At 39.9% G+C, this 27,159-nt stretch overlaps 1 protein-coding gene across 17 annotated transcripts in view; it reads left to right on the forward strand.

The window, feature by feature from the left end:
- LOC127574826 (myelin transcription factor 1-like protein) overlaps positions 1-27,159 on the forward strand; it is a 372,272-nt gene that overhangs the window by 281,850 nt on the left and 63,263 nt on the right. For 16 of the 17 annotated variants that reach the window (XM_052024235.1, XM_052024239.1, XM_052024230.1 and 13 more), the window contains one exon: positions 8,944-9,192. The exons of the other annotated variant lie outside the window; for it this stretch is intronic. In XM_052024235.1, coding sequence (XP_051880195.1) covers positions 8,944-9,192 — 249 coding nt within the window. The remainder of the gene's footprint in view (positions 1-8,943; positions 9,193-27,159) is intronic. 17 annotated transcript variants of the gene reach the window in all.

The following is a 27,159-nucleotide window of genomic DNA, read 5'->3' on the forward strand; positions in this document are numbered from 1 at the left end:
TCTTCATCCCAACTACTTGCTACATCAAAAAAATCCTCCGTTATTTTTGGATGTAGCAAAATCAATGTTGTTCTAGGAAAGCGAAATTGTGTTTAACAAATTGATTTGAGGAAGTAGTGAGGTAGAGTGGATAAAGGAAAAAAGAACAAATATAATATATTTAAACTTCCAAAAGATATTCATTAAGGTGCCACATCAAAGAATGTTGCTCAGTTAAGGACCTTTGGTATGTGGGTGGGGGTAATATATTAGCATAGATAGTGGATTGGTTAACTGACTGAGAGCAGAAGGTTGGGGTAAAGGTTGGTAATCTGTTACTTGTGGGATCCAGAGGGATCAGTGCTGCAGCTCAGCCCGTTTGCCATCTATATTATTAAGTTACATTATGGTACCGAGTGTATCATATCTAAGGTTGCTGATGATATTATGAGAAGTGGGATACCAAACTGTGAGGAGTCACTGCAAATCTAAAAAGTGATGTAAGCAGGGTACTTGAGGGGCGAAACTGTGGCAGAGAGAGTGTAATGTGGGGAAACACAAGGTTACCCACTTAAGTAGAAGAACAGAAAAACAGAATATTACATAAGTGATGTGAGGCCATTTAATGCTGTCATTCAAAGAGTTCTTGGTGTCCTCTCAAAGGAAAGACAAAATTAACATTCAGGTAACAACAAAGATAAATGTTTTCTGGCCTTTTTTATAATTGGGATGGAGTATAGAAGTCAGAAAGTCTTGCTACAACTTTAAGACTTTGGTGAAACCACAGCTTGTGTGCCATACAGTTTTGGCCTCATCTAAAGGAAGGATGTACTTACCCTGGAGGCAGTGTAGTGAAGATTCACCACATCTGTTCCAGTTATAAAGAAGCATCTTTTGAGGAAAGGTTTAGCAAAAGATTCAAAAGGAAGTTTATGGGCATGTGAGAGATAGAGGAAGTTGTACAGGCTATTGGGAAATAAGGACAGAGAAATGGCACTTCCAGGGTTGCTCTGCTGGAACTGATTGAACCTAATGGGCCACTTGGCCTTCTGTGCCATTATAATTACAAAGAAGAGGACATGTTTTCTATAGCTTAGAACTGAACTATAATTAAGAACAAGATATGATTTCACTGTAACATATAAAATCCTGCAGGGTAAAAGCTGAGAGAATATTTCCTCTGATAGGGGAATGCAGAGTTAGCGAGCATTGTCTCAGGACAAGAGGTTGCCCAGACAGAGTTGAAGAGGAATTTCTTCTCCCAAATGGTTATGAAGCTCTAGTATTCTCTACCTTAGAGACTGCCTGGGTTGCGTCTTTCAAGATAGGGATAGATAATGCTGTTGGACTTAGGGGAAATCAATTGTTATAAGGACTAACCAAGTAAGTGAAATTGAGACCAATGATCAAATCAGCCATGATCTTACTGAATAGCAGGGCAGGCTCAAGCAGCCTTATAGCCTATCCTGTTCCTGTCTCTAAAGCTCTCTTCATTATTTAATTGAAGGTGATTTCTGTTCATCCAGTATTGGATGCTGATCATATAATCCAACAGTTAGAGCAATTGAGCATTAACGGAGGTGGTGGTGTGAACAGTGTGCATTGGAAACTAGGACCCTGTTGATAGATGATGTTGCTCAGGCGCAACATGTGGCCAAGAGGAAGGAGGGGGACCAATATTAGATCACAGGGTGGGTGACTTTTATACCAGATACATTGATTTTAATAAAATTCAAAATGTTTTCTCTCATATTTTTGTCATTATTATCCTCAACTTTCTGAATTGGTCTTCCTTAAAAGTTGTGTGTAATTTAGCTACTTGGAAATCAGGTGAGAGACCATACTGCCAGTTATCTGCCTATTTAGTCTTCCATTAAGTGCAATGATACCCTGAGTTTGCATATGTTAGTAAGTCTTCAATGATTTTTTTTTCACATCCATCACACATTTTCTTTGCTTTACCAGTGGGATCCACATTTAATCAACACATCTGTGACAAATGAGTATTCACAATAACTAGGGACTATTGAAAGACTATTGGTTAAGAACCTTTCTTGGAGACAGTGTGTACGATTTGTGAATCATCAGTAACTTTTTTTTCTTTTTATTCTGATTTCTTTTTAGAAGTCAGTGGATAGCTGAGAGTTTTTTTTCAAATATCACTGGGTGGGATAGTTCTGGATGGGGGGAACTACCCAGAGTCACTGTCTGTAGTTCACCCACTATCTGGGTTGGAGACAGAGGACTGATCTTGCTGGGCTTCAGTATCCTGGAGTCTAGCAGTGAGGTCAGGAGCTTGGCTGGGCCTCAGGTGACAGAGTGGAGGCTGCAACTCCAAAACCAACCCGTCGTCCACGGCTACTTTGTGAAAGCTGTCATTGAATTTAATGGGTTTTAAATGTCTCCAATGTTCTGATACATTTAAAAATGATTAAAACTAAGTTAAATTAAACAGACATTAGGAAAAACTAAATGAGGAGGGAAATGACATCACATTTCCCTAACCTTGTTTTCAGGAGGTTTACACCAAATTATACCTGTCAGAAAATTGAGAATAAAGGTGACACAAATAAAGCAGAAAACAATTTTGAATTAAAATTATTTTTGAATTAACATTTGATATGAATTTAATTAAAATGCATTTTTAAAAACATTATATTAAAAGCAATGTATCATTTTTTAAAAACATTTCTCCTTTACTGAGTGAACCTTTGCCTTGCAATCGCCATTGAGGTGTATGGCATAGAGTCACCAATTAATACAGCATGAAAATAGGCCCTTTGGCCCAACTTGTGCATGACAACTATGGTGCCCACCAAGCTTGTCCTATTTGCCTGCATTTGGCCCTTATCTCTCTAAGCGTCTCCTATCCAAATGTCTTTTGAATGTTATTGTACCTGCCTCAGCCATTTTCTCTGGCAGCTCATTCCATATACGCACTTCCCTCTGTGTAAAGAAGTTGCCCCTCAGGTCCCTTTTAAATATTTCAGCTCTCATCTTAAACCTATGCCCTCTAGGTTTTAATTCCCCTTCCTTGGGGAAAAAGACTATATGTGTTCACCTTATCTGTGCCCCTCATGACCTGGAGCAGCATCTGAATGCAGTTCCCCAGTGTAATTCTGGGAAAGTCGAGCAGTCTGCGCCCTGCCCTGTTTCTCAGCAAAATGACAGATTTGACCTTCCAAAATAGTCAGTAAATCTAAGGCTTCCACATTTCACAGTGCATGATCAAAGCCATTGGTAAATCTCTGCAGTGTCTGGTCCGTGGATTTGAACTAAAAAAACTAAAATCACATATATTATTTGGAGGAGGGTGATAAGATTCAATGGAGAGATGTGTGGTTGCAGTATGGATGCTCTGCAACCACAAGTCTAATGATGTGGTTGCTAAACTTGTGGACTTGTCCTCAGATGCTTGGGCTATCCACCTCGGGTTGTGGATAGCTACGGAATTTAAATTCAATAATTAAAAAATAAGTCTGGAATTAAAATCAGTTTATCAGTAAGGATCACTATGTTGTAAAAATACAGCTGATTCTCAAATAGTCTTCTGAGAAAGAAATATGCTTTTATACAATTTGGTCTGTATATACTGCCTGACATGCACGCCATGAAATTCAGGAGCTATTTGTGGATGCACAATAAATTCTGTGAATAATTATGGAAAGAAACCTCTACCACTCAGTCTGCACTTACAGCCCAAATTGAGCATCCTTTAAACTCTGAAAGTCAGGGTAAGATCACAAGAGCTGCAATTATATTCTCCAATCAAACCCATCTACAGACATTGCCCTATAATAGCTGTGAAGATAACCATAAACCTTTTATGCCTTCAAATTGTGTAAACTGTGACTGGAAACATCATGGATAGTCCATAATCCACAGTATAGAGTCATAGAATAATACAGCACAGAAGCAGGCCCTTCCATCCAACTCATCCAGCTGACCAAGGTGCCCACCTAAGCTAGTCTCATTGCCCGCATTTAGCCTTATCCCTCTAAACCTTTCCGATCCATATACTTATCTAAATGATGTATAATTCAAGTGGTGACTAGCTACTTTTGTTTACCTATTAATTTTATCCCCTTCTTCCACGAACAATCGGCAGTTTCCAGAAAGAGCTCTCAAAGGCCCAAAGGTCACACTGGTATTGTCTTGGATGTTTCATTTTATGTGCCATTACTTTCAGAATTGGAAAGGATTCCATTTTATCTTTTTCCAATCAAAAGTTTTAGTTTGGTTAAAATCATAAGTTTATCATTGCATGCTTTCCAGCAGTTATATTAATGTTTTCATTGTAAAGTAGCCAATGTTCCAACTACTATTTGAACTACAGTATCTAAACCTTAAAGTGGCTGCTGAATAATCATACTGCCCTATGTACCAATAGCCCGGATGTTCCCCTTAATAAACAACAGTTCCACAAGGAGTTGCTGCTTTTTACCAATGTAACTGGGCACACATTCTGAACACCCAAGAAAAGCCAGAATGTAGTTGAGAAATCTTATCTCTGAACCTGCATCAGATTAAACTGATGTAAATCAACACACACATTGAATTCTTTGGAGAAAACTGGCTGGTGATGGAAGAATGTGCAGAACCTCATATGTTTTCAGAGGATTTTTGATCATTGAGTTGATTTAATTGTTTTTAATTTTTCCATACTGTTTCTTTTTTAATTTTTAATAACTTTAAAATATTTAAGGTATTTTAATGTTTAAAATTGTTTGGTTAATTTGAATATTTGTTGACATCACAGACATACACAGATATCAAATTGCAGTGATACTGTAACTTTGGCAGTCAGTAGCCAGAGGGTAGGATTTAACTGTCCCTTCGAAGCATTACCAGGGATGGACTCTGTAAGCTAGGTTTGGGGGGCCCTGTGCTGGACCTTATCAGTCAATCAGAACCTGGCTTCCTGCTGGAAGATTGGACACAGAAGCTCATGCTACGTAAGAGCAGGATCAAGGACACGCAACCAGTGAGCTTGAGCAACCTGCTGCTCAGCAAAAGACTGGTGCCAGAGAGATTCCCACATATCTCTGTAAACTAGTTGAATATGAGTACAGTGTGTCCAGTACCCACAAAGCTTGGATATATCTCAGTCTATTTTATAGTACAGCCTAGCTAAAATATTAAGATAGTTTATTACCTGGTATCTATCATGCCCTCTAAAGAGACATTATCATAGAGGTAACAGAAAAAAAGACCACATACAGTAAAGAGAGCTAAAGCATGTTGAAAAACTTGTGAAAGGTAACCTGATGCATGATTGAAATATGCATTGGCATGCTCTCATACATGTCCTTAATTTAGTGAACCTTTTGCTTTAACTCTCCTATTTACACTTTCCTGTGACTTCCATAATTATTTGGCAACAATGCTGTAAGTATCCTGAGCAGTTCACAACCATTATCATTCCTGATCTTTCATGGAACACACATGAAAGCTCTTTCAAGAACATCCTTCATAACACTCAGCTGTGCCACAACCAATTTTCTAATGCCAAAAATTGCAGAGTGTGAGACATTATTGTTTGTTTTGTTGGCCTCAATGGGTGATGTATGTCTTCTCACAGCGAGTCTAGCTGGGGAGTAGGAGTATATGTTATGGCTGGCTGATATCTGTGCAAGAGAACCTCCCGGGTTTGAAGTAGTCATCATTTGCCAGCTGCAGACTCCACCGTAGACACAACTGCTCTGGTTACCTGATCTTGTGCACCTATCAGAGAGGGCTGTTGGAGTGGAGATAGGACCAGATCTGTAATAGTTCTGAGGTTTTCTGGGTTTCCACTCCAAGCTTGGACAGTAATTCAAGCAATTTGAGGAAGGGTTATTTTAAGTGTACTCTGTGTTTACTATATTGAGCAAAGAGGATGTTGCAGTCTGTCCTGTTATTTTAAATGACACTGTAAAGTCTTTAAGGTGTTCTTTCACAATCCCATGGTGCCCACTGTTGAGGCAGGCTTACACAGCATGTAGATTAGTAAGTCAAGTTACAATTGATTATGGAATTATTTCTCATACTTCCTGGATCATGCTGCTGTCATCTCCTGCTGTCCTTGGTGTGCACCTTGTTTGAGGCTCTGCTCGTTCATTCTACTGTTAGAATTTCTGTGATAATATCAGGGAAATGGGCCATTCTTTGGCCTGTTGCATTGTTAACGCATAATTTTCCAAACGGAATGGATTCTTCCTCTCTTCCCCAACACCATCTACCATTTGAGGCTATCACAGAGTTTTAAATCCTGCATTGATAGTCTCCCAGCCACCAATGTGTTTTACTGAGGTTATGCAAATAAGATCACTTTAGATAGGCCAGGCAGCTGTTCTTGAAAAACCAGTACAAGGACTCTATTTTATTTAGAACTAGCCAATTCAGACAACAAGAAACTGCTAACAGAAAACTTGGAGGTATCATGTGGGGTTGTATTTCAAGTGTTTTGTGTTCTTTACTAGCTCTTTGGAGATAATTCCAAATTAGCATTCCAAACAATGTTAGGAATAACCTGACAGAAAAATACCTTCTTTTAAAAAGAACTGCTTCGGTCACAGGTCATTCTGGTAGATTATCCATACCTGAACTGAACTTCAAATAACTTAAATTGCATATACTTTTAATTATGGTCTGTCAGATTTAACAGCAATGAACCTACCAAACAGCACCTTGCTTCTCTCCCACAATTAAAATTTGGGCTTGGTAGCATGTGCTAAAAAGATACGGTAGAATATGCTTATTGTATTCCATTTCAGAAATTTGGTTCTATTGGCTTCAGTGGCATTTAATTTTGGAGATGGAATGCAGAATTCTTACATTGCCATATGTGTTAGGAATAACCTACCAGGTTGCTGAAGACAAATTTTTGCAAAGTTCTGATCTGTATTATTCATTACACTTGAAGCATATTATCAGTTAAAGTCATAATTGTGGATATTTTTATGAAAGTTCAGTGGCTAGATTCACCAAGTGTGGTATTTCAATCTGTCTATGCTCAAAATATATGAAGATAATTAAGGCAAAGTGCCCCAAAGCTATTGGTTCCCATGAAACTAACTCAGCAAGACCTAACACCTTCAGGGAACAAATATCAAGAGATAAAATCAGCAGGGAGAATGGAGGAAATTAAAATGATCTCTACAATCAGAATCGTCAAGAAGCAAAACCTAGTAAATTTGATTGAAGTAAATGTGTGCAATCCAAGCACAATTTCTGAAATCTTGACATCAAACATACTTCCCGATCTATTTTCTCTTTCTAGCAGAGCACTGTCTAAATTGGCTAATTTATTTTGTTTCCCCATTTAGTTCTGTCATTCTATCTGCATGTCTCCACACTGTCACTTGTTTTCAGTCCAGGAACCTTCCTCTCCTCATTTCTCTTCTGTAATATACTTCATCTTACTGGCTTTGACCTTATCCCCATCTTTATCCTAATTATCTCTGAACTCATTCATAATGCCAATCTAAAAGATGCAGTCTTAACCCCTACTTAACTTGCCCCTGTTTCTTGCCTGGTTTTTCTCTTCTTGCATGTGATGTATTCATTGTCAGGTGAATGAACTTTGTTATTTCTGGTGCAGTCACTTCATATCCTATTAGGAGAACTAATGAAGTGTTTCCCAGGCGTCAGTTTTTTCTAGGAAATGTAATTACTTTTAATGAGCAGTCAGAGCTCTTTGTAGCATGCCAAGTAGACCACCTCAAATTGTCCATCCAAGGACAATGCCTAAATCATCAACTTGCAGCCCACTGGAGTAAGAATAAACTTGAAACTGCCAAATGATCTGAATAGCCAAGAGTTCATCGACTAGTACTTAATGGGTGTCCTACAATCTAATGTCAGGCAAGATAGACAGCACTGATTAAGGAACAAAGAGGCCATCAATGAAGAACTGGGAATGTGCAGGTTTTGTTGGCAGATGCAGTTAATGTTAACAAAAATGTACAGGAGGAGGGCAGTCAATATCATCTGCCCACTGCAACGTCTTCAGGGAATTTATCATGACATCTGGGTCCTGTAGAACATAATGTAGAAAGAGTTATCTTTGGGTAATACTACTGCATCTGTCAAGGGAGGAGTCTGCATCGACTAGGGCCTTGATTATCCCTGAAGTCAGTTTAGCCATGGGAAGAGAATTAAGGATGAGTTATCCAGTTCTGAGTGACATTGATGGGTCTGAATTGCTTCAAGTTAGATAAACTGCTGGCAGGCCTTGGCCAATTTGTTGATCCCTGATTGTAATATTGCCTGCAAAACCACATAAGAATAATGTAATAAATTACATCTTTTAGGGACACTGGAGGGTGGATACTGTACAAGTGGGAAAGCTCCATTATTCATGGAAAACTGCATATCTGTCTATACTGTAACTACAAACAATTTTAAATGTTAGATTATGAGTTTTGGTAGACCTGCAAAGACTATATTGTAAGCAAATGAAAAATAATACATTCTTCATTAATCTCCTCATCCTCTTTCCCCAGCAATTTTTTGATATTTGAATTTTGCCCCGGAGAAAAACTGCCAAAATTTACAACAAGATCATATTTTTCTTTCTAGAAATCAAATATAGAACGTATGCTTCTTCTTGTTCAAAATTTGGGAAGGGATTTTTTTATTGCTCTTTTTTAAACTTTTTCATGCCTGCTGAAGAAATATTGAAATTATAAAGAAGTAATACGAAAAAGATTGGATGCTAATCGAAAAGAATGCTGACCTTTTTTATGATTCTTACCAAAGTGCAAGAGCACTTTGAGGTTTCAAATCTGTCATTCTCCTGAGAGTGTTTTCCTTTTGATTGAAGGGAACTTGACATTATTCACAACACCCCAAGACCGACAAGGGGTTTAATGTAATGCATAAAACTATCATTAATTTAAGATCAGACTAAATAGAGAGAGAATACAACGTAACTGGTATGCAGTGCAAAGTCAGTTAAAAGGGATGATCTTTATTATACAGAATCCTGAGATCGAGGTGGATGAGAATGGAACCCTAGATCTGAGCATGAACAAACAGAGACACAGGGACGGCAGCTGTGGCAGCAGCAGCAGCACTGGCCTGCTGACTCCATTAGAGCCAATGTCCCCACAGCGACAGAACATGATGGTCAACAAGTGCTATGCAATGAACGAGAATGATTGCTGGGACTTCCCGGTAGACTACACCAAAATGAAACCTGGGACGATGGATGAGGAGGACCCCAAAGAGGTACTTGTGAAAGGCCAATTTAAAATAAAACAAGCAAAAGACAAAACACCTGAGGTTTACTGATTATGCATATTCCTGCTGTGCAAAAATAGAATTAAGTGTTTTTCCATCACTTGCAAAGAATTATGATGCATTTTGACCTTCCTTTCTTCCCTGTAACTTTTTTTTTAACTGGTCATTCAGGGATCACCATTGGTGAAGCAGCTCAGAGGAGCCCAAGTGTACAAATTAACATGTGCATATAAATGAAGACGAAATACCCTGTGTTATTGATATCTGCTGATGATAATTCACTCCCTTTGCACATGGAATTAGTATTTTCACCAATCCAGTTCCAAACAATATCATTGGAACTGCTATTGAATATTGATAATAGAAAAAATGTTGGTGAAGGGAGGAGAATTGGGAAAGAAATCTTTCAGATGTTCATATTAATCATCAGAGTTTATAATAGCCTGATTTTTATTAAGAGAATCTTGATGGTAGGGTCCCCACATGACACTTGACTGACATCCCTGACTGAATATGACATTTTGTCTTTGCTCGTTAATTATTTTTTCTAGATAATAATGTCCTATTAGAAAGAGAGGCCACTGATGGACATTTGTGCTTAAGCCTGTATATTTGTATTTTCCTTCAATGGTAGAGCTGCTTTTCTTGCTGGCCAGAGATTTAAAAAAAAAATTTTCAACAGCTACCAACACAATTCATTTCCCAGAAATCAAAAGAGAAGGATCAAAAAATATTTGAGAAAAAAGAACATCAATGTTTTGGATGTGACACTTCAAGTTTGTCAAAAAAAACTAAACTCGAGTCATCTCCCTTTTTATTTATCAGCTGCTGACGACTTACTGTTTATTTCCAACATGACCTCTACTTATTTCAGGTTCCAGTATTTGCAGATTATCTTTTTATCTCTTACTGCAGGGAATATGTTCAGTGGGCAAGCCACAATATTTGAAATGACTGTAAATGGCTGCCCATATTCATCTGCTGTGATGTTCTCTGTTATAAGTACACAGTTGGCCAGAACAATGCAAATAAGAAATAAGCAGCAGAATAGCAAAGAATTAAAAATATTTTGTTTCAGACAAAAACTGGTGATTTGGTTTGTCACCCCTTTATGTCCTCAGGACTTTCCTGATATAGGATTTTAATTTGTCACTGGGATGAGTCAGAGGAAAGTAGATAACTAGAACTATACGTGATGTATCTTCCCCTTTCAAGCAGTCATTTGGATTTGAGGATGACTTGCTCCACTCAAGTTCTGTGGCTTCTGATGAGGCCAATGTGCATCCCACAAACTCTGCCACAGGTGGGGCAGGAAGTGTTTGACAGGGCATGTGAGTGGTTAGTGTGTGGAGTAATACGCACCTTCCATCACTTACATTGGGTCCCTGTGTGCTCCTGACAAGATGACTCAGGTTCTCAGCATCCTCCCAGATGTTTCTTCTCCATTTTGATCAGTAATGGGCCAAGGCCAAGGCCCATTACGAGTGGACAGACAGAGTCTTTTTCCCAGGACGAAAATGGCTCACACAAGTGGCATAATTTTAAGGTGATTGGAGGAAGGTATGGGGGGATGACAGAGGCAAGATTTTTACACAGAGAGTGGTGGGTGTGTGGAATGCACTGCCAGCAGAGGTGGTAGAGGCAGCTACATTAGGGACGTATAAGCGACTCTTAGATAGGCACATGAATAATAGAAAAATGGAGGGCTATGTGGGAGGGGAGGGTTAGAAAGATATCAGAGCAGGATAAAATGTCAGCACAACATCATAGGCTGAAGGGCCTGTTCTATGTTCTATGTAAGGCTTCCCCTCGTGACAAAGTGACATTTTTTTTCAAGGAGGCCTTGAAAATTTCTTTGAATTGTTTCCTGTGTTTTCCTGGGAATTTCCCGCTGTGATGAACTGTGGCATAGAGTTCCAGTTTTGGGATTCTGGTGTCAGGCATGCAAACAATGTGGCCTGTGCAACAGAGTTGACGCAGTGTGATGAGGGTCTCAGTAATGGAGGTGTTGGCCTGGGAGAGAATGTTGGTATTGGTTTGCTGATCCTGTCAGTAGATTTGGAGGATTTTGCAGAGATGTGATATGTGACTCTGCTAGCCGTGTTTTGTAATGTCTTTTGCAGAACTTGTAGGGATCACCTTGCAGGAGGTGCAGAGATCTCTTTCTGTTTGGATAAAACTTTTAATGGTCTCCACCAGACTCCAAAGGTCAGCATACCTCAGCTGAAAAATGTAAACCCAGTTGTTTTTTGCTATGCTGTATTAAAGGTTCCTTGCTACCAGTGAGTACTTTGCCAGTTAGTCTGAGGCTGGAAATTCTAAAGACCTTAATCGTCTGGAAACTTCATGAAACTTTGTGATGTTATGTGGAAAAGTAGTTTCCTAACTACATGTGTGTTGTTTCTTCGCTTTCTAACGTCCTCTTTCTTTAGCATTGGGAAAGACAACAATCCTAGTGTAAACAAAGACTCTGAGTCATAGAAAGTTTATGACGTAGACAGAGGCCATCCATCCCATCGCATCTGTGCCAGTCAAGAGGAACTACTCAATCTGATTACCATATTTCAGTACTAGATCCATTGATCCGCAGGTCAGCTCTTCAAGTAAATAACTAGGCTGTTCTAAATGTGATGCAGTTTACTGCCTCTACCACCCCTTTCAGGCAGTGAGTTCAAGACCTTGATCACCTTCTGGGTGGAAAAAAGACTTTCTTTGTCTCCCTTCTAATCCTCTAATCAACTACTTGAAACCTACGCTTCCTCATTTTTGACTCCTCTGCTGAGGAAGGTGTGTCCTTCCTATCCATGCGATCCTAAGCCCCTCATAATTTTATACATCTCTATTATCTCCCCTCTGCTTCTTCTGTTACAGAGAAAACACCCTAGCTTATCCGATCTTTCCTCACAGTTGTGATTTTCCGGTCCTGGCAACACCCTCACAAACATCCCCTGCATCTTCTCCAACGCAATCACATCTTTCCTGAAATACAGTCATCAGAACTGTACACACTACTCAAACTGTGATCCAACTACATCTCAAGAGAACATACAAAATGTGAATTACAATTTCAATAAGAAGTATTCAGTATAGATTATGCAAGCATAGGGTACACAATTTTTACTCTGTAGCTTGTTCTTCACATCGCTGTTAGTAACAAATATATAATCAGACTAATTGCCTCGGTTCCTTCACTAACAGAACAACATAAATAGAAAAGCAGAATGAAAAGCACAACGTGACCTCAAAAATGCAGGACGGACTTTTTTTGTCTGTTCTGTCTATCCACCTCATAAAATAATTTGTGGTCAGCCATGATCAGACATCTCATTGTTCTGTAATCACCTGATGGCCTGTAATGTGCTGTCAATCAGGTGGACCAAGCACCTTGCTCCTTACTTCACCCTTCTCCCATTGCAGCCAATTTATTCCCTTTCATCCTTCACTTTTCCACTTCTGCCTTCTCTAATCCTCGCTATTTCCATCTGCAGCCCTGATGCTTCCAGCAGTGTGTAAATACATTCACCTGAGATCAATGGAAGCCCTGGAGTAAATGCATTAGCTACTTAAAAATGGCCCTTTGTTCAGATTTCTAACATCACAGTATTTTTACTCCTGTATTTCTGTCGGGGTTATTCTGCCAACCAGTCAAAGTAACAGCAGGGGAGAAGAATTCCACAGAAATGTCTAAGCATTTCATTATCGACCTTAGCTTTCCCATGGTGTTACAGCTTTTCCCAGATGTTTGATGTTCACTAATAAGCTCCTTGGAGAACAAATGAACAAGTTCTTCTCCCTTTCCTGCTTTCCCAGGTGGCAGCTCACACCGACTTTGCAGTGCATTTCCCAAACCTTAAGGTGCATGCTCCAAACTCATGGAATCCCCATCAGAGGCTGGGTCACTTCATTCCCAGCTTGTCCTGGCTTATGTTTATCCCAGTTAAGGTTGTGGTCCAGGTTTACCAGAGCTGGGACAGAAATTCCATTAAGCCAGGTAAAAATTGCACACAGCATTTCTTCTGCTTCCCCTCTGCCCACTCTCCTTAGCCACAGCAAAGGGCCTCACCTTGGTTTCTCACCCCATTGAGTCCCCCAATCCAATCTTGTAGTCCCTCCAAGCCCAAGATCTAGTTTCACTTTGTCCTGATGCAGGGTTTCGACCCGAAACGTCGACAATTTTTTTCCTCCCACAGATGTTGCTCAACCCGCTGAGTTCCTCCTGCAGATTGATTGTTGCTCTAGCTTCACTTTAGCTCCCTTTCCAGTATTTCACAATTGTGGATGGCACAGTGGTGCAGCTAACAAGAGTTACTGCCATACAGTGCATGAGACCCAGGTTCAATCCTGACTTCCGGTGTGTCTGTGCGCAGTTTGAACACTCTCCCTGAGACTGCATGGGTTTCCTCTGGATGCTCCAGTTTCTTTCGAAGACGTGCAGGTCGGTAAGTTAATTGGTCACTGTAAATTGCCCTGAGGGTGTAGGTGGGTGGTAGAATCCGGTGAGAGTTGATGGGAATATGGGGAAAATAAAAAATGACAATAATGTAAGATTACTGTAAATGGTTGGTGGATGGGCGGCATGGACTTGGTGGGCCGAAGGGCCTGCTTCCTTGTTGTGTCTGTCTATGACTGTCCAACTCTAATTCCAATGCATTTTCAAGATTTTCTTTCTTACTTTGGATTTTGTATATTTGTGCTTTTCCTTTTTGCCCACAACTTGTATTCCATTAAGTTCTGAAGACATATCCTTGAAGGCAATTTTAACAGCTGACCCTTATATAACCAGGTTATCCTATGGACCTATTAATAATTATTAGGGAAATGTGGTAAATGAGGAGCCAGATTTTTCTGAAAATGAAGGATGTGTAAGCTGAACACACCAATGTTAATATTTTAAATGATCAGCAGCTTGGGCAAAGAAAAGATACCCTGTAAATTGTGAATTGCTGCAACTTGCTGGCCACTCTGCCACTTCGTAAAAATATCACTTTGTACTTAACCTCCCTCTGTTTCATGAATTTTCAGCATTCATGCCCCATTAAATTAATCACAGAAAGTTAGATCTAGTAATTAACACCAGAGGTACCCTTTTAATAATATGATGGTTGTTAATGACTACCAATCAACCTCTCTTAGCTAGAAAATGAACAGTTGCAAATGTGGAATCTCAGTCCTCCATTGTTGTTAGAAATTTTTTAAATCTCTCTTTTTTTTCTCACTTTTCCTTGCTTTCACGTTGCTTCTCTGTCTCTTAATCTTTTTTCTTCCTTTGCCTCTCTCTTAGTTGGGATAACTATACATTGAAATGATGTGTCAGCAGAGCATCCAGCATGTTTCTAAAGATAATTTACAATAGTGTGGCAGATTAATGAAGCCATTACTCTTGAAAGCTTTTGGTGCTTTTCCTGGGGCCTCAATGGAACTCCTAATGGGCAAGATCTTTACTGGATCTCACAAAGGCATAGTGGGCAGAATTCTTAGAATATCATATTAATTTTTCCAGACATGTCTATTGAGATGGATGAAGACTCTGCTCTGCTGACTGGCATGATTTTAGCGTGGAGCAAAAACCTCACAGCTTTAGGTACCACCCCAAACTGGTGTGCATATGCAGCTGCCCCCTTCCCTTCAGCAGGTGATCTCCTCTCTCTGCCATCCAGAGTCATTAAACCTCAGAATCATTCGGTCCAGAAATGGTGGCTATCATGTCACTTGCACATTATCCAGGCTGAAATTCCAATGCATTACTGAGGGAGCACTGCACAAGCTTTTGGCTGAAACATTCAGCCAAAGGCCAGATAAACCTTCATGTACACAAATTGACATACGGGAAAGCAGGTGAGTTCAGCAGGCTAATACTTGTCCCTTTGTCAACATCATTCAACCAGGTTATCACATTGCTGCTGTGGAAGCTTGCTATCCGTGAAGTCATTACATTGTTTCTTACAATGATTGCAAATTGCTTTGGGATGTGATGAAAGGTGAAATATTATTGCCAGTTCTTTCCCTCTATTTGTTTCTCTTCAATCTGATTGCTCTTCTGGCTGAAAGTAAAGTTTATTTCTCTGGATAATTAACTAAAGAAGAGTACAGCTTTCTACAGTTTAGTTGGTCTGGTTATCGAAGCCAACATCAAAACTTTGTTGGCTTGTTAATAAATATTGTCTGATTATTCTTAGTGTACAGCCAATAATTTAAACGAGAATTTAAATGGTTGTTCTATATTTTTTCATTATCACAGGAAGATCTTTGTAAATCTCTTTAGAGTGCATACATATTCACACACAGAGACATGTACAAACATCTCTCAGAAACTGTGCTACTGTTGCTGCTGAAACAACTACTGGATATTAGTGTAATTGTAATGTGATATAACTTTTACATCACATTAGAACTATACTAGTAGTGAAATGCAGGATGCCCATGACAAGTGAAGGAGTAATCTAGAAGTTCTAAAACTGTGCAATAAAGAAAGAAGCCAGTGCTCAGTGTGTGAGATGGGTATGGGAGGACAGTACAATGTTCCAGAGCATAGTTATCCTGAAGTACTTTGAAGAGAAGTTACCACACGTGAAAAGGAGTTCAAGTAAAATAGAAAATGAGTATAGATAAACTAACCTGCTGTTTATGGTGGCAGCTTGGTGCCAATTAAAGTAAATTACAAGTGCCAGATGAGCTATGTTAATATCATTGCGCAAGATAAAATATTTTTAATAGCTTAGCACAAATTGAAACCACTAGCCTGCTAAAAATAGGACATGAAGGAAAAAAAATGAACATTTGAGAACCAGCAGAGTGGGCTCAGAGAATTAAGACCTGGAATAGTGGACCATAGAAATCCTGACAATTGATTGTAATTATTGACATAAACAGCTATCAACAAAAGCTCACTCAGTTACCCTCAAGCATTTTCTTATCCAGTTTGTAGTCAAGATACTTCATATTCAGATAAACCTTGCAAGTTGCCATAAATCAGCATTGTTGCTTATTTAGCAGTTAACGTAACACTATTACAGCACCAGTGACCCAGGTTCAATTCCGGCCGCTGTCTATAAGGAGTTTCTACATTCTCCCCATGACTGCGTGGGTTTCCTCTGGGTTCTCCAGTTTCCTCCCACTTTCCAAAGGCGTACGGGTTAGGAAGTTGTGGGCATGCTATGTTGGTGCCAGAAGCATGGTGACACTTGCGGGCTGCCCCCAGAACACTCTATGCAAAAAAAAAGATGCATTTCACTGTGTGTTTCAATGTACGTGTGACTAATAAAGAAATCTTAAAAACACTGCAAGATATTCACTGATTCAATGAAAATTTCCCATCTCTCACAAACAGGAAGTTCAGAGCACGGGAAGCTCAAGAAAGTTAGCAATCCAACCATGCCCCCTTTGGAGATGCTATCATGAAGTTCTTTGGCTCAGAATCTATAAACCACATGGCTGAGATGCAAACCTATGCTCAGGCATATAATTATAGTCACTCATTTTGTCTGTACAAATACAGTTTTAAAGCTGTGTTGTGTATGTGAAATTTGCAAAGAATTGTCTATAGCAATAGCATTATATCCAACCCTTTGCACTGGCTTCTTGTTGCAGAAAAACTGCAATCCAAAGTGCAGCAAGTCAAGCCCTCTCAGCAGCACACTTCACTGTAGCACTCTGCAATTGTCACCACAACAACACACCAGCAAAAGGGGCATATTTTTTGGAGTACTTTAAAGGACCCTGATGACTGGAGAAAGGACAGAAGTGGTGGCTTGGTTGCTACTGAAGAGAGGCATAGTACAGCTACAGATCAACGACTTCTTCAGAATGGAGGCTTCTTCATGAACAGACTGGGCTCCTTACCGATTATTTTGCACTGAAGATTGCTTCATTCCATTGAACTCTCATGAAATACATCTTGAGATTGCCATTGAGCTTCTAGCAGCACCAGCGCATAGGAGAACTTAGCCATCCAGAGGCCAAGAACCCTGTTATCATCTCTTAAGAGTGGACATACTGAAGATGCACAGGCATTTAATTCTTTGGATCTTGATGAAGCAGTTGCTGGTTTATGTGAGCTTTAAGACATTACCCAGCAGTAGGTGCAGAGGATAATGTGAAGGTTTGGTTTCTTAAGAAGGTCAGTTGTATTGCTGTCAAGTGTTGTTGATTCCTCAGTTAAGGCAGAAAATTATGTTGATATTCAACAGGTCAGGGAACATCAGTGGAGAAAGAAACAGAGTTAACATTTCAGGTTGATGACCTTTCATCAGAACTGTTCATTGCTACATCTACTTCTGGTCAAGAGACAGGAAAAGCCCTTCAAAGCAAGTGAGCCTTCACACTGTGAAGCAATATTCCACAAAGGAATGTCACAACATACTAAGAAAACTAAATCACAGGACGATCCAGAACAGAGAACTCAAGAGTTCTTTCTTCTATTCCCCCCATAACACATTGCACAACAGATTTAGAATCCCTAATTCACAAAATCACAAAGCATTGGCAGACCTCACACTTGTTCAGTTCTATTACTTCACATAAAATCAAAAAATTACCTTAAATTTTGCAGACATTCTTTATTCAGGAAATTATTAGTTTCCATAAAGAAACCTCCAATCAGACCTCAAGGTTTAATGGAAAACAGGCTGTATCCTGTTATGTTTTGCTGGACTTACTTTAATTGTCATCTCCTCTCTTTTCTACCTCTCATTTGCTCTCTGCTGTGATGTAGGGTTCCTCTACCATATGAATAACCTGACTTATGGAAATCTGACTTTACACAAATTCTCCCATATATTTTTAAAGCATTTTTCAAGCTGGTAATAGTAATAAAATATTTCATGGTATTCATTACTGACTGGATACAGTATATATTATAGAAACATAGAAAACCTACAGCACAATTCAGGCCCTTCAGCCCAGAAAGCTGTGCCGAACATGTCCCTACCCTAGAAATTACTAGGCTTACCCATAGCCCTCTATTTTTCTCAGCTCCATGTACCTATCCAACAGTCTCTTAAAAGACCCTATCGTATCCGCCTCCACCACTGTTTCTGGCAGCCCATTCCACGCACTTACCACTCTCTGAGTAAAAAACTTATCCCTGACATCTCCTCTATATCTATTCCCCAGCACCTTAAACCTATGTCCTCTTGTGGCCACCATTTCAGCCCTGGGGAAAAGCCTCTGACCAGCTACCCGATCAATACTTCTCATCATCTTATATATCTCTATCAGGTCCCCCCTCATCCTCCGTCACTCCAAGGAGAAAAGGCCTTTCATAAGGCATGCTTTGCATCCCAGGCAGCATCCTTGTAAATCTCCTCTGCACCCTTTCTATGACTTCCACATCCTTCCTGTAGTGAGGTGACCAGAACTGAGCACAATACTCCAAGTGGGGTCTGACCAGGGACCTATGTAGCTGCAACAATACCTCTTGGCTCCTAAATTCAATTCCCTGATTGATGAAGGACAATACACCATATGCCTTCTTAACCACAGAGTCAACCTGCGTGTTCGCTTTGAGTATCTTATGGACTCGGACCCCAAGATCCCTCTGATCCTCCACACTGCCAAGAGTCCTACCATTAATACTATATTCTGCCATCATATTTGACCTACTAAAATGAACCACTTCACACTTATCTGGGTTGAACTGCATCTGCCACTTCTCAGCCCAACTTTGCATCCTATCTATGTCCCTCTGTAACCTCTGACAGCCCTCCAAGCTATCCACAACACCCCCAACCTTTTTGTCATCCACAAACTTACTAACCCACCCCTCCACTTCCTCATCCATGTCGTTTATAAAAATCACAAAGAGCAAGGGTCCCAGTACAGATCCCTGAGGTACACCACTGGTCACCGACCTCCAAGCAGAATATGACCTTTCAACAATCACTCTTTGCCTTCTGTGGGCCAGCCAGTTCTGGATCCACACTGCAATGTCCCCTTGGATCTCATGCCTCCTTACTTTCTCAATAAGCCTTGCATGGGGTACCTTATCAAACGCCTTGCTGAAATCCACATACACTACATCTACTGCTCTCCCTTCATCGATGTGTTTAGTCACATCCTCAAAAAATTCAATCAGGCTCGTAATGCAGGACCTGTCCTTGACAAAGCCATGCTGACTATTCCTAATCATATTATACCTCTACAAATGTTCATAAATCCTGCTTCTCAGGATCTTCTCCATCAGCTTACCAACCACTGAGGTAAGACTCACTGGTCTATAATTCCCTGGGCTATCCCTACTCCCTTTCTTTAAGGGAACAACATCCACAACCCTCCAATCTTCCGGAACCTCTTCTGTCTCCATCAACGATGCAAAGATCATCGTCAGAGGCTCCGCAATCTCTTCCCTTGCCTCCCACAGCAGCCTGGGGTACATCTCATCCGGTCCCGGCAACTTATCCAACTTAATGCTTTCCGAAAGTTTCAGCACCTCATCTTTCCTAATATCTACATGCTCAAGCTTTTCAGCCCACTGCAAGTCCTCACTACAATCCCCCAGATCCTTTTCCGTAGTGAATACTGACGTAAAGTATTCATTAAGTACCTCCACCATTTCTTTCAGATCCATACACACTTTCCCACTGATGCACTTGATAGGCCCTATTCTTTTGCGTCTTATCCTCTTGCTCTTCACATACTTGTAGAATGCCTTGGGGTTTTCCTTAATCCTGCCCGCCAAGGCCTTGTCATGTCCCCTTCTGGCTCTCCTAATCTCCTTCTTAAGCTCCTTCCTATTAGCCTTATACTCTTCCAGATCTCTAACATTACCTAGCTCTCTGTACCTTTTGTATGCTTTTCTTTTCCTTTTGACTAGATTTATTATAGCCTTTGTACACCACCGTTCCTTTATCCTCTCGTGACTCCCCTGTCTCATTGGAACATGCCTATGCAGAACTCCACACAAATATCCTCTGAATATTTACCACATTTCTTCTGTACGTTTCCCTGAGAACATTTGTTCCCAATCTAATCTTCCAATTTCCTGCCTGAGAGCTTCATAATTGCCTTTACTCCAAGTAAACGCCTTTCTAGTCTGTCTGTTCCTATATCTCTCCAGTGCTAATGTAAAGGAGATAGAATTATGATCACTATCACCAAAATGTTCACCCACTGAGAGATCTGACACCTGACCAGGTTCATTTCCCAATACCAAATCAAGCACAGCCTCTCCTCTTGTAGGCCTTTCTACATATTGTGTCAAGAATCCTTCCTGAACACATTTAACAAATGCCACCCCATCTAAACCCCTCACTGTCTGGAGATGCCAGTCGACATTTGGGAAATTAAAATCCCCCATCACAACAACTCTGTTATTCTCACACCTTTCTAGGATCTGCTTCCCTATCTGCTCCTCAATATCCCTGTTACTATTGGGTGGCCTATAAAAAACACCCAGTAAAGTTATTGACTCCTTCCTGTTCCTAACCTCCACCCACAGAGACTCCGTAGACAGTCCCTCCACGACATCCACCTTTTCCGCAGCCGTGACAGTATCTCTGATCAACAGTGCCACTCCCCCACCTCCTTTACCTCCCTCCCTGTCCTTTCTGAAACATCTAAAGCCCGGCACTTGAAGCAACCATTCCAGTCCCTGAGCCATCCAAGTCTCCGTAATGACCACCACATCATAGCTCCAAGTATTGATCCAAGCTCTAAGCTCATCTGCCTTGTTCACAATACTCTTTGCATTAAAATAGACACATCTCAAACCTGTCTGAGCACGTCCCTTCTCTACCACCTCCCTATCGTACCTACTACTAGCTTTCTCTATTTGAGAGCCAAACACTTCTTCCCCAGTATCTCCAGTTCGGATCCCACACCACCCCCCCCCCCCAACAATTCTAGTTTAAACTCTTTTCAGTAGCCTTAGCAAACCTCCCCACCAGGATATTCAAGTGCAACCCGTCCTCTTTGAACAGAATTATATTCCATTACTTTAATTATGGGTAGTGCCAGGGTGATTATTCAACAAAATGAAAGAATTACAGCAAGTGTATGTAGAGCAATATGATATAGGTTACTATAGAAAATGGACGTTTCTGACTTAAGGACAAATCAGATTAAGAGCAGTTCTTAGGAATGGAACCCTCACGTAACCTGGGGACTGTCTAGAACATCTATTTTAGTTGGTTTATTGTGCAGCTTGCTGACAAACACTGCTGTTAGGAACGTAGGAATGAAGTAGCCTATTTGGTCCATTCAGCTTACCTGCTACTTTCTCAGCCACAGCTGTTTGATGTTCTTCTAATGACTATTATCTATTGCCATATTCCTTTATGCCCTTACATCACAGTTAACTATCTCCCTTTTAAAGACCTCGAGTAGTTTTGCATCACAAGATCCACTAATCCAGGACTAGTCATTGATCAGTTTAACTTGAATTCTAAGCATATCTATTGATTCCGGATGCCTCTAGCAATAGGGAAATTGTTCACTTTCACTGTCATCTACTTCATTGGTAAATATGATCAGATTATTTCTTAGGTTTATTCACCTGCAATTTAACAAATGTTTACTCAGTCTATTGGCATAGTTTAATTCCTTCATCTAGGTATTATTATGATATTAGACATTGCATTTTCTCAAGGATGACATTCAGGACAGCTTCTACAGTTAGGCATAATGAAGGAGAGTTTTTTCAAACAGTAGTGCAAGACTTCCAATAGTTTATCAGCAGTCAATACATGATAAAGGTTTCCTTTCTCAGTTCCTTGATTTTTTCTATTATTGATTTGTTTCAAACTGCACTGAGGTTCAGGCCTGGGATCATTCTTGAACACAACATCATTCCTTTATTTATCTTTTGTTTTCTATCCATCACCCAGTTTCTTATCTATTCCCAAGTTTTGCTCCGAATTTATATCCTCTGCTTTTGACTTGAATTGTGGTCTTTTAGATGAAACTTCACTACATGCATTCCAGAAGGAAGCATACAGCCAAAATGTCAACTACATTAAACTGTCAGTTCTCAAGAAAACTGGGAGTTTGTTCAGGCAGAATCTTTCCTGTGTAAAGCTGTGATCAGAAGATTGTTATACAGATTCTCAAGTTTCAATTTGATTACTTTACATGGAAGATAAGTAAGACCAATGTATCTACAGTTGACCCTTTTCTCACCTTTTGGAATATGGGCACTGCATCAATTTCTAACCCACTAAGACCTTCAGTGACTCTCTTATAATGATTGTCAACACACCAGCAACTTCTTTTGTTATCTTGCTCCATGATCTAGGGTAGATACCAACTGATATGGGGCATTTGTTTATCTTATCCATTTTCAGTTTGTTCAAGACTTCCTGCATCTTTTATACCAGGATCCTGAACCCTGTCCTGGTGCTTTACAAAGGAGAGTTGTTCATAATTCAGAATACTTACTATTTCATCCTGAATTTAAGTGTCAATTCATTAGCATCTTCTAATCCAGTTGTAAACCTTTCAGATGAATAACTTTCTTTTGCGATGTTTTCAAATGTTGATCTGTTGTAATTTACATTTACAACTATCCTTTTACCTAGGTCTGTCATCATCCTCCTGAGCAACCTTTGGGCATGTTTCTCCATTTTCTTGTAACAACCTAGCAAACGCCTTCCCTTGTTTTCTAGTACATTATTTTCTCCTTGTTTATTACACCTTTACAACTATTTGCATTTATGCAGAAACTACTGTGGAAGAAAAATTCCAAACCACTTCAGAAGTGTAGAGAACACTTCTTGGTAAACCCTCTTTAATTGGTGAGAGGAAAGGTGTCAGTTTATAGAAGAAGGTGGTGCAGAAAGGTGTGAGATTGTTGAATAGCACTGGAGGAGGACATAGTATCATATCAGATAGGAGCAGTCCAGGTAGAGCTATAAGCAATACAAAGGCAAATTTAGAGTGTAGTATGTAAGTGCACAAACTGTGGTGAGTAAAGTCAGTGAGCTACAAACACAAAAGCCCCATGAGAATATGACAGAGTGGCAACATGGCATAAAAGTGGTGAGAACTGAGCACTTATTAGTCATGCATACAAAGTGTTCAGAAAAGATTGGGAAGGAACAGAGGGACATGGGGTAACAGTACTGAACAGGGAAGACATTGTGGTCTTGGGGGGCTAACTTCTGAAATGAGTTCCACAGAATCTTCTGAATTAGGATATTCTTGGCTACATCTGGTGCGAGAGAATGAGGTGACCCAAGTGTCTATGAGACATCTCTTGGGTAAGAGTCATCAGATCATGAGGTTTACACTGGTAATAGAGAAAGTCAAGGAACAATCTAAAGTGCAACTTATAAACGGAAAAGGACCAACTTTGATGGGATGAAAGGGAATCCAGGCAAGGTAAAGTATAGCTAAAATTCAACAGGTAAAATTGTAACAGAACAACAAAACACCTTTAAGCAGGGTATGTTTCAGGTGCAGGACAAGTACATTTTTGCAAGTGGGAAAAGTGAAGGAACCAAAGCCAGCGTTCTGTGGTTGACAAGGGAGCTAAAGAATATGAAGAGTGTTTGAAACATTTTAGGTGAATCTTCATAGCAATAAGTTGAGAGGGGAAGTGAAGAGGCAAGTAAGATCAGCAAAGAGAGATTATGAGAATAGATTGGCAGTTAACATAAAATGGAACTTGAAAATCTTTCTCCAGCATTAGGCAAGGATAATAAGAGTTGGGGTTGACATGTATTAAGAATAACGAAGGTGATACATGATTAGGGAAGCAGACAAGGATTAAAAACTTAATGATAATGGTGTTTAGTAAGGAAGAAGTTGTTGGTAAAATGATGGTAGAAGTGGGGATGGTTGTGGTAATGGATGGGGTGAAAATTGATAGGCAGGTAGGCCATGCTTAAAGTGAATAAACTGCTTGCATCCTACGTTGCCGAGGAAAGGTGAAGATGATGGAAAGCCTAGGTAAAGCTGGAGTCATACTTCATGGAGCAAAAGAATTTGAGGGGAGATTTGAATGAAGTTTACAAGATTGTAACAGGTTTAGATAAGGGAAGCAAAGAAAAGCTTTTCCCCATTAGCTGATGTTACAAGGGCTAATAGACACAGATTTAATGAAACTTCGAGAGAGAGAGAGATACGTGGTGAAGTGAATAACTTCTTTACTCAGCAAGAGGTGATGGCCTGGAAACAGTTACCTATGGTGTTGGTGAATGCTGAGAAAGTGAATGATTTCAAAAGGAAATTGTACAGGCATTTGTGGGAAATAAACTGGCAGGGCTATGGGGATAGAGTGGGGGAATGGAACCCACTGGATTGCTGTACAGAGAGCCAGCATGAACTTAATAGGTCAAATGGCCTCCTTCCCTGCCTTAATGACTCTTCATATAATTGTTGACTTTGATATTGCCAACCTTCAGACCAAGTTTTTGGTCTACATGCTCAGCACTTTTCAATTGAAGGAGTTCTATTTACTGAAATATAGACAAATAACATTTTCCAAGCCATTTATTGTTAGTATAACAGAATCTCAGAACACCTTGGCAGTTGAATTTATTCACTCTGTGGCCACTACTCGCCATTACTGTAAGGATTTCTGGGTCATTTACAATGACTAGATCAGGCTTAACAACTGTGCCCATACACAAGAACTATGAAGTAGTCATAACTCTTGGGCATGGACACAGTGGGTCACCCTGATGAACAATATATTTGAAAACTCTGACGTTAATCTGCATAGAGTTACCAAATTTATGTTGAATGACTAAAATCCCTCATTGGAATGTTTTCTATATTACCATTATGTATCTCTTTCCAGAGCAAAGTCCACTTCTTGTTTTGTCCTGGAGATCTCTGATATACTCCTAGTATTAGCTTGGGCCTTTTTACATTAGAGATCCCTCTCATGCAATGAACTTTGTTTCTTCCTAAGTTTTCTTGACCTACTCAGCTATGTGCCTCTGCCGGACACTGTTTGTTAGCAATTTTAAAACATAGGTGCTTTCTAAAATCATAAACCCACTCTGCTGCTTGCTAATGAAATATATTTTTTGAGTTACTATGCCTTGAAAATCCAATTTGTTGAGGCCCTTTTTGAATCATTTCATCATTGAATCTATTGCCACTTTGTAGCTTTCAAAGGAAGCTATTTCACTGTGACTTCTCTCACCCTCTTCCATTTCTTGGTTTACTTTTACTATAACATTGATAGCTCCTAATGTAATGTTCCCACAGCCTTGAATTAAGCCATCCGCCTTTGATATTTATGTATCTGGAAGTCCTTGGAATACTTATCAAGTTAAAGGAATCTTCCAGAGCAAAATCTTGCAGGCCCAACTGCAGAATTGCTCTCTGTTCCAATCCTCTTAGCATGCTAAATATCAATGCTGATTACCTAGATTCAATGAGAATCTTGTGCTACTCATCTGGAGCCTTGAGGAAAAAAGCGCAGATAATTTTGATTTAAATCAGTTCAATGAAACCTCAAGAAATTCAATGGACCTAAGCATTTACCTGGGTACTATCAAGATCTAATTTTTATTCAGAGGTATCTTCTGCATCTACTTTCAGTTGAACTATATATTACATCTTCAATAATGTGCTCAGAAAATGGCTATTAGACAAGACATTTTGTGAAGGAAACTGTTTTAATACAGCCTTAATAGTTAAATGATTACACTTGAATCATAGATTCATACAGTACAAAAACAGGCCCCTTGGCCCACTATGACTATGCCAACCATCAAGTATCCATCAATGAAAATCCCATAACCAGCATTTGATATATAGCCTTCTATCCCCTTGGCCAAAATGATGAGGATCACACTCCTGTAACAACAATGTAATAACTCCTGGCCCTCATGCAGAAGGTCCAGGCTGATTACATAATCAGGGGTAGTGACCTACATGTATCAAGGGAAGGTTATCTAGCCCTTGTTGTAGGAGTAACAGAGGCCCAGAAAGAGCCATTATAAATTGCCCATATGTTTCCTTCATCATCCAAAGTGCAACTGATTGACCATGATTTTAGAGGTAATTAATTACTGAATGCCTTTACTTTGATTGCTTTTAGGGTCTATTAGAGAAGCGTAATGTTCCAACAGGAAATCGAGATGATGGAATTCCCAAAGTGGTCAGGAGTTTACTCAGACACACTGAAACACAGGAGGAGAGGGTGAAATTTATGCCCTGGATGATGGAGTTAATGAATAGTTTTAAGTACTGTCTGTCCCCATTGAAATTATTATGGCCTACAAATTTTTTCACATTTTAAAAGACATGTTGAAAATAATATGGCACAAGGGATTATTACTAGCTTGAAATGAAGCTGAGGGGGAGTAATTTCTAACATAGATGGGTTGTGGTGCATTGAGTGCTATAGAATTATGAGTCACAGCTAACAATGTGTTGGTTGCAAAGTTGTGTGAGATGCATTGATTTGTGAATCACCACCAGTGCTGCTTGGGAGCAGATTCATCATCTTCAAGTGGTAGTGATGAGAATGGGCTGCACACATCTCTGATCAATGATGGGATATTGTGTTGGCAATGGTGGACACCCAGGGCAGAGGTCATTCCAATCATATCCTCCCAACCTTAGAGCCTGGCTACCAAACCTGAGCCCACCAAGCGCCAATTATTTGGTCGGGTTTGTGTCAGATCAGGTTGATATTCTGGTAAAACATTCAGATTCCGATGGGGTGGAATCAGGCCATGCCATGCTGACCAGGCTTCTGATTTTATCCAGCTCAGGATGTTTTGTATTTAATTTTTGCACATGTCCTCTGATCTTAAATAGACGTGACTAGGGTAGACTAGGCTTGTATCTGTTAGACACTAATAGAGTGAGAGGGGACTTGATTGAAACATATCAGATCCTGAGGATAGATTTGGAAAGGATGTTTCCCCTTGTGGGACAATCACAGGATCATTGTTTAAAAATAGAGGGGTCACCCACTTAAGACAGAAATGAGGAGAATTTTTTCTTTCAGCTGGTTGTGAGGCCTTGGAAGGCTTCTAATCAAAGGGTGGTGGAAGG

This window comes from Pristis pectinata, chromosome 10 (assembly GCF_009764475.1).
Source record: "Pristis pectinata isolate sPriPec2 chromosome 10, sPriPec2.1.pri, whole genome shotgun sequence".
Lineage (NCBI taxonomy): Eukaryota > Metazoa > Chordata > Chondrichthyes > Rhinopristiformes > Pristidae > Pristis > Pristis pectinata.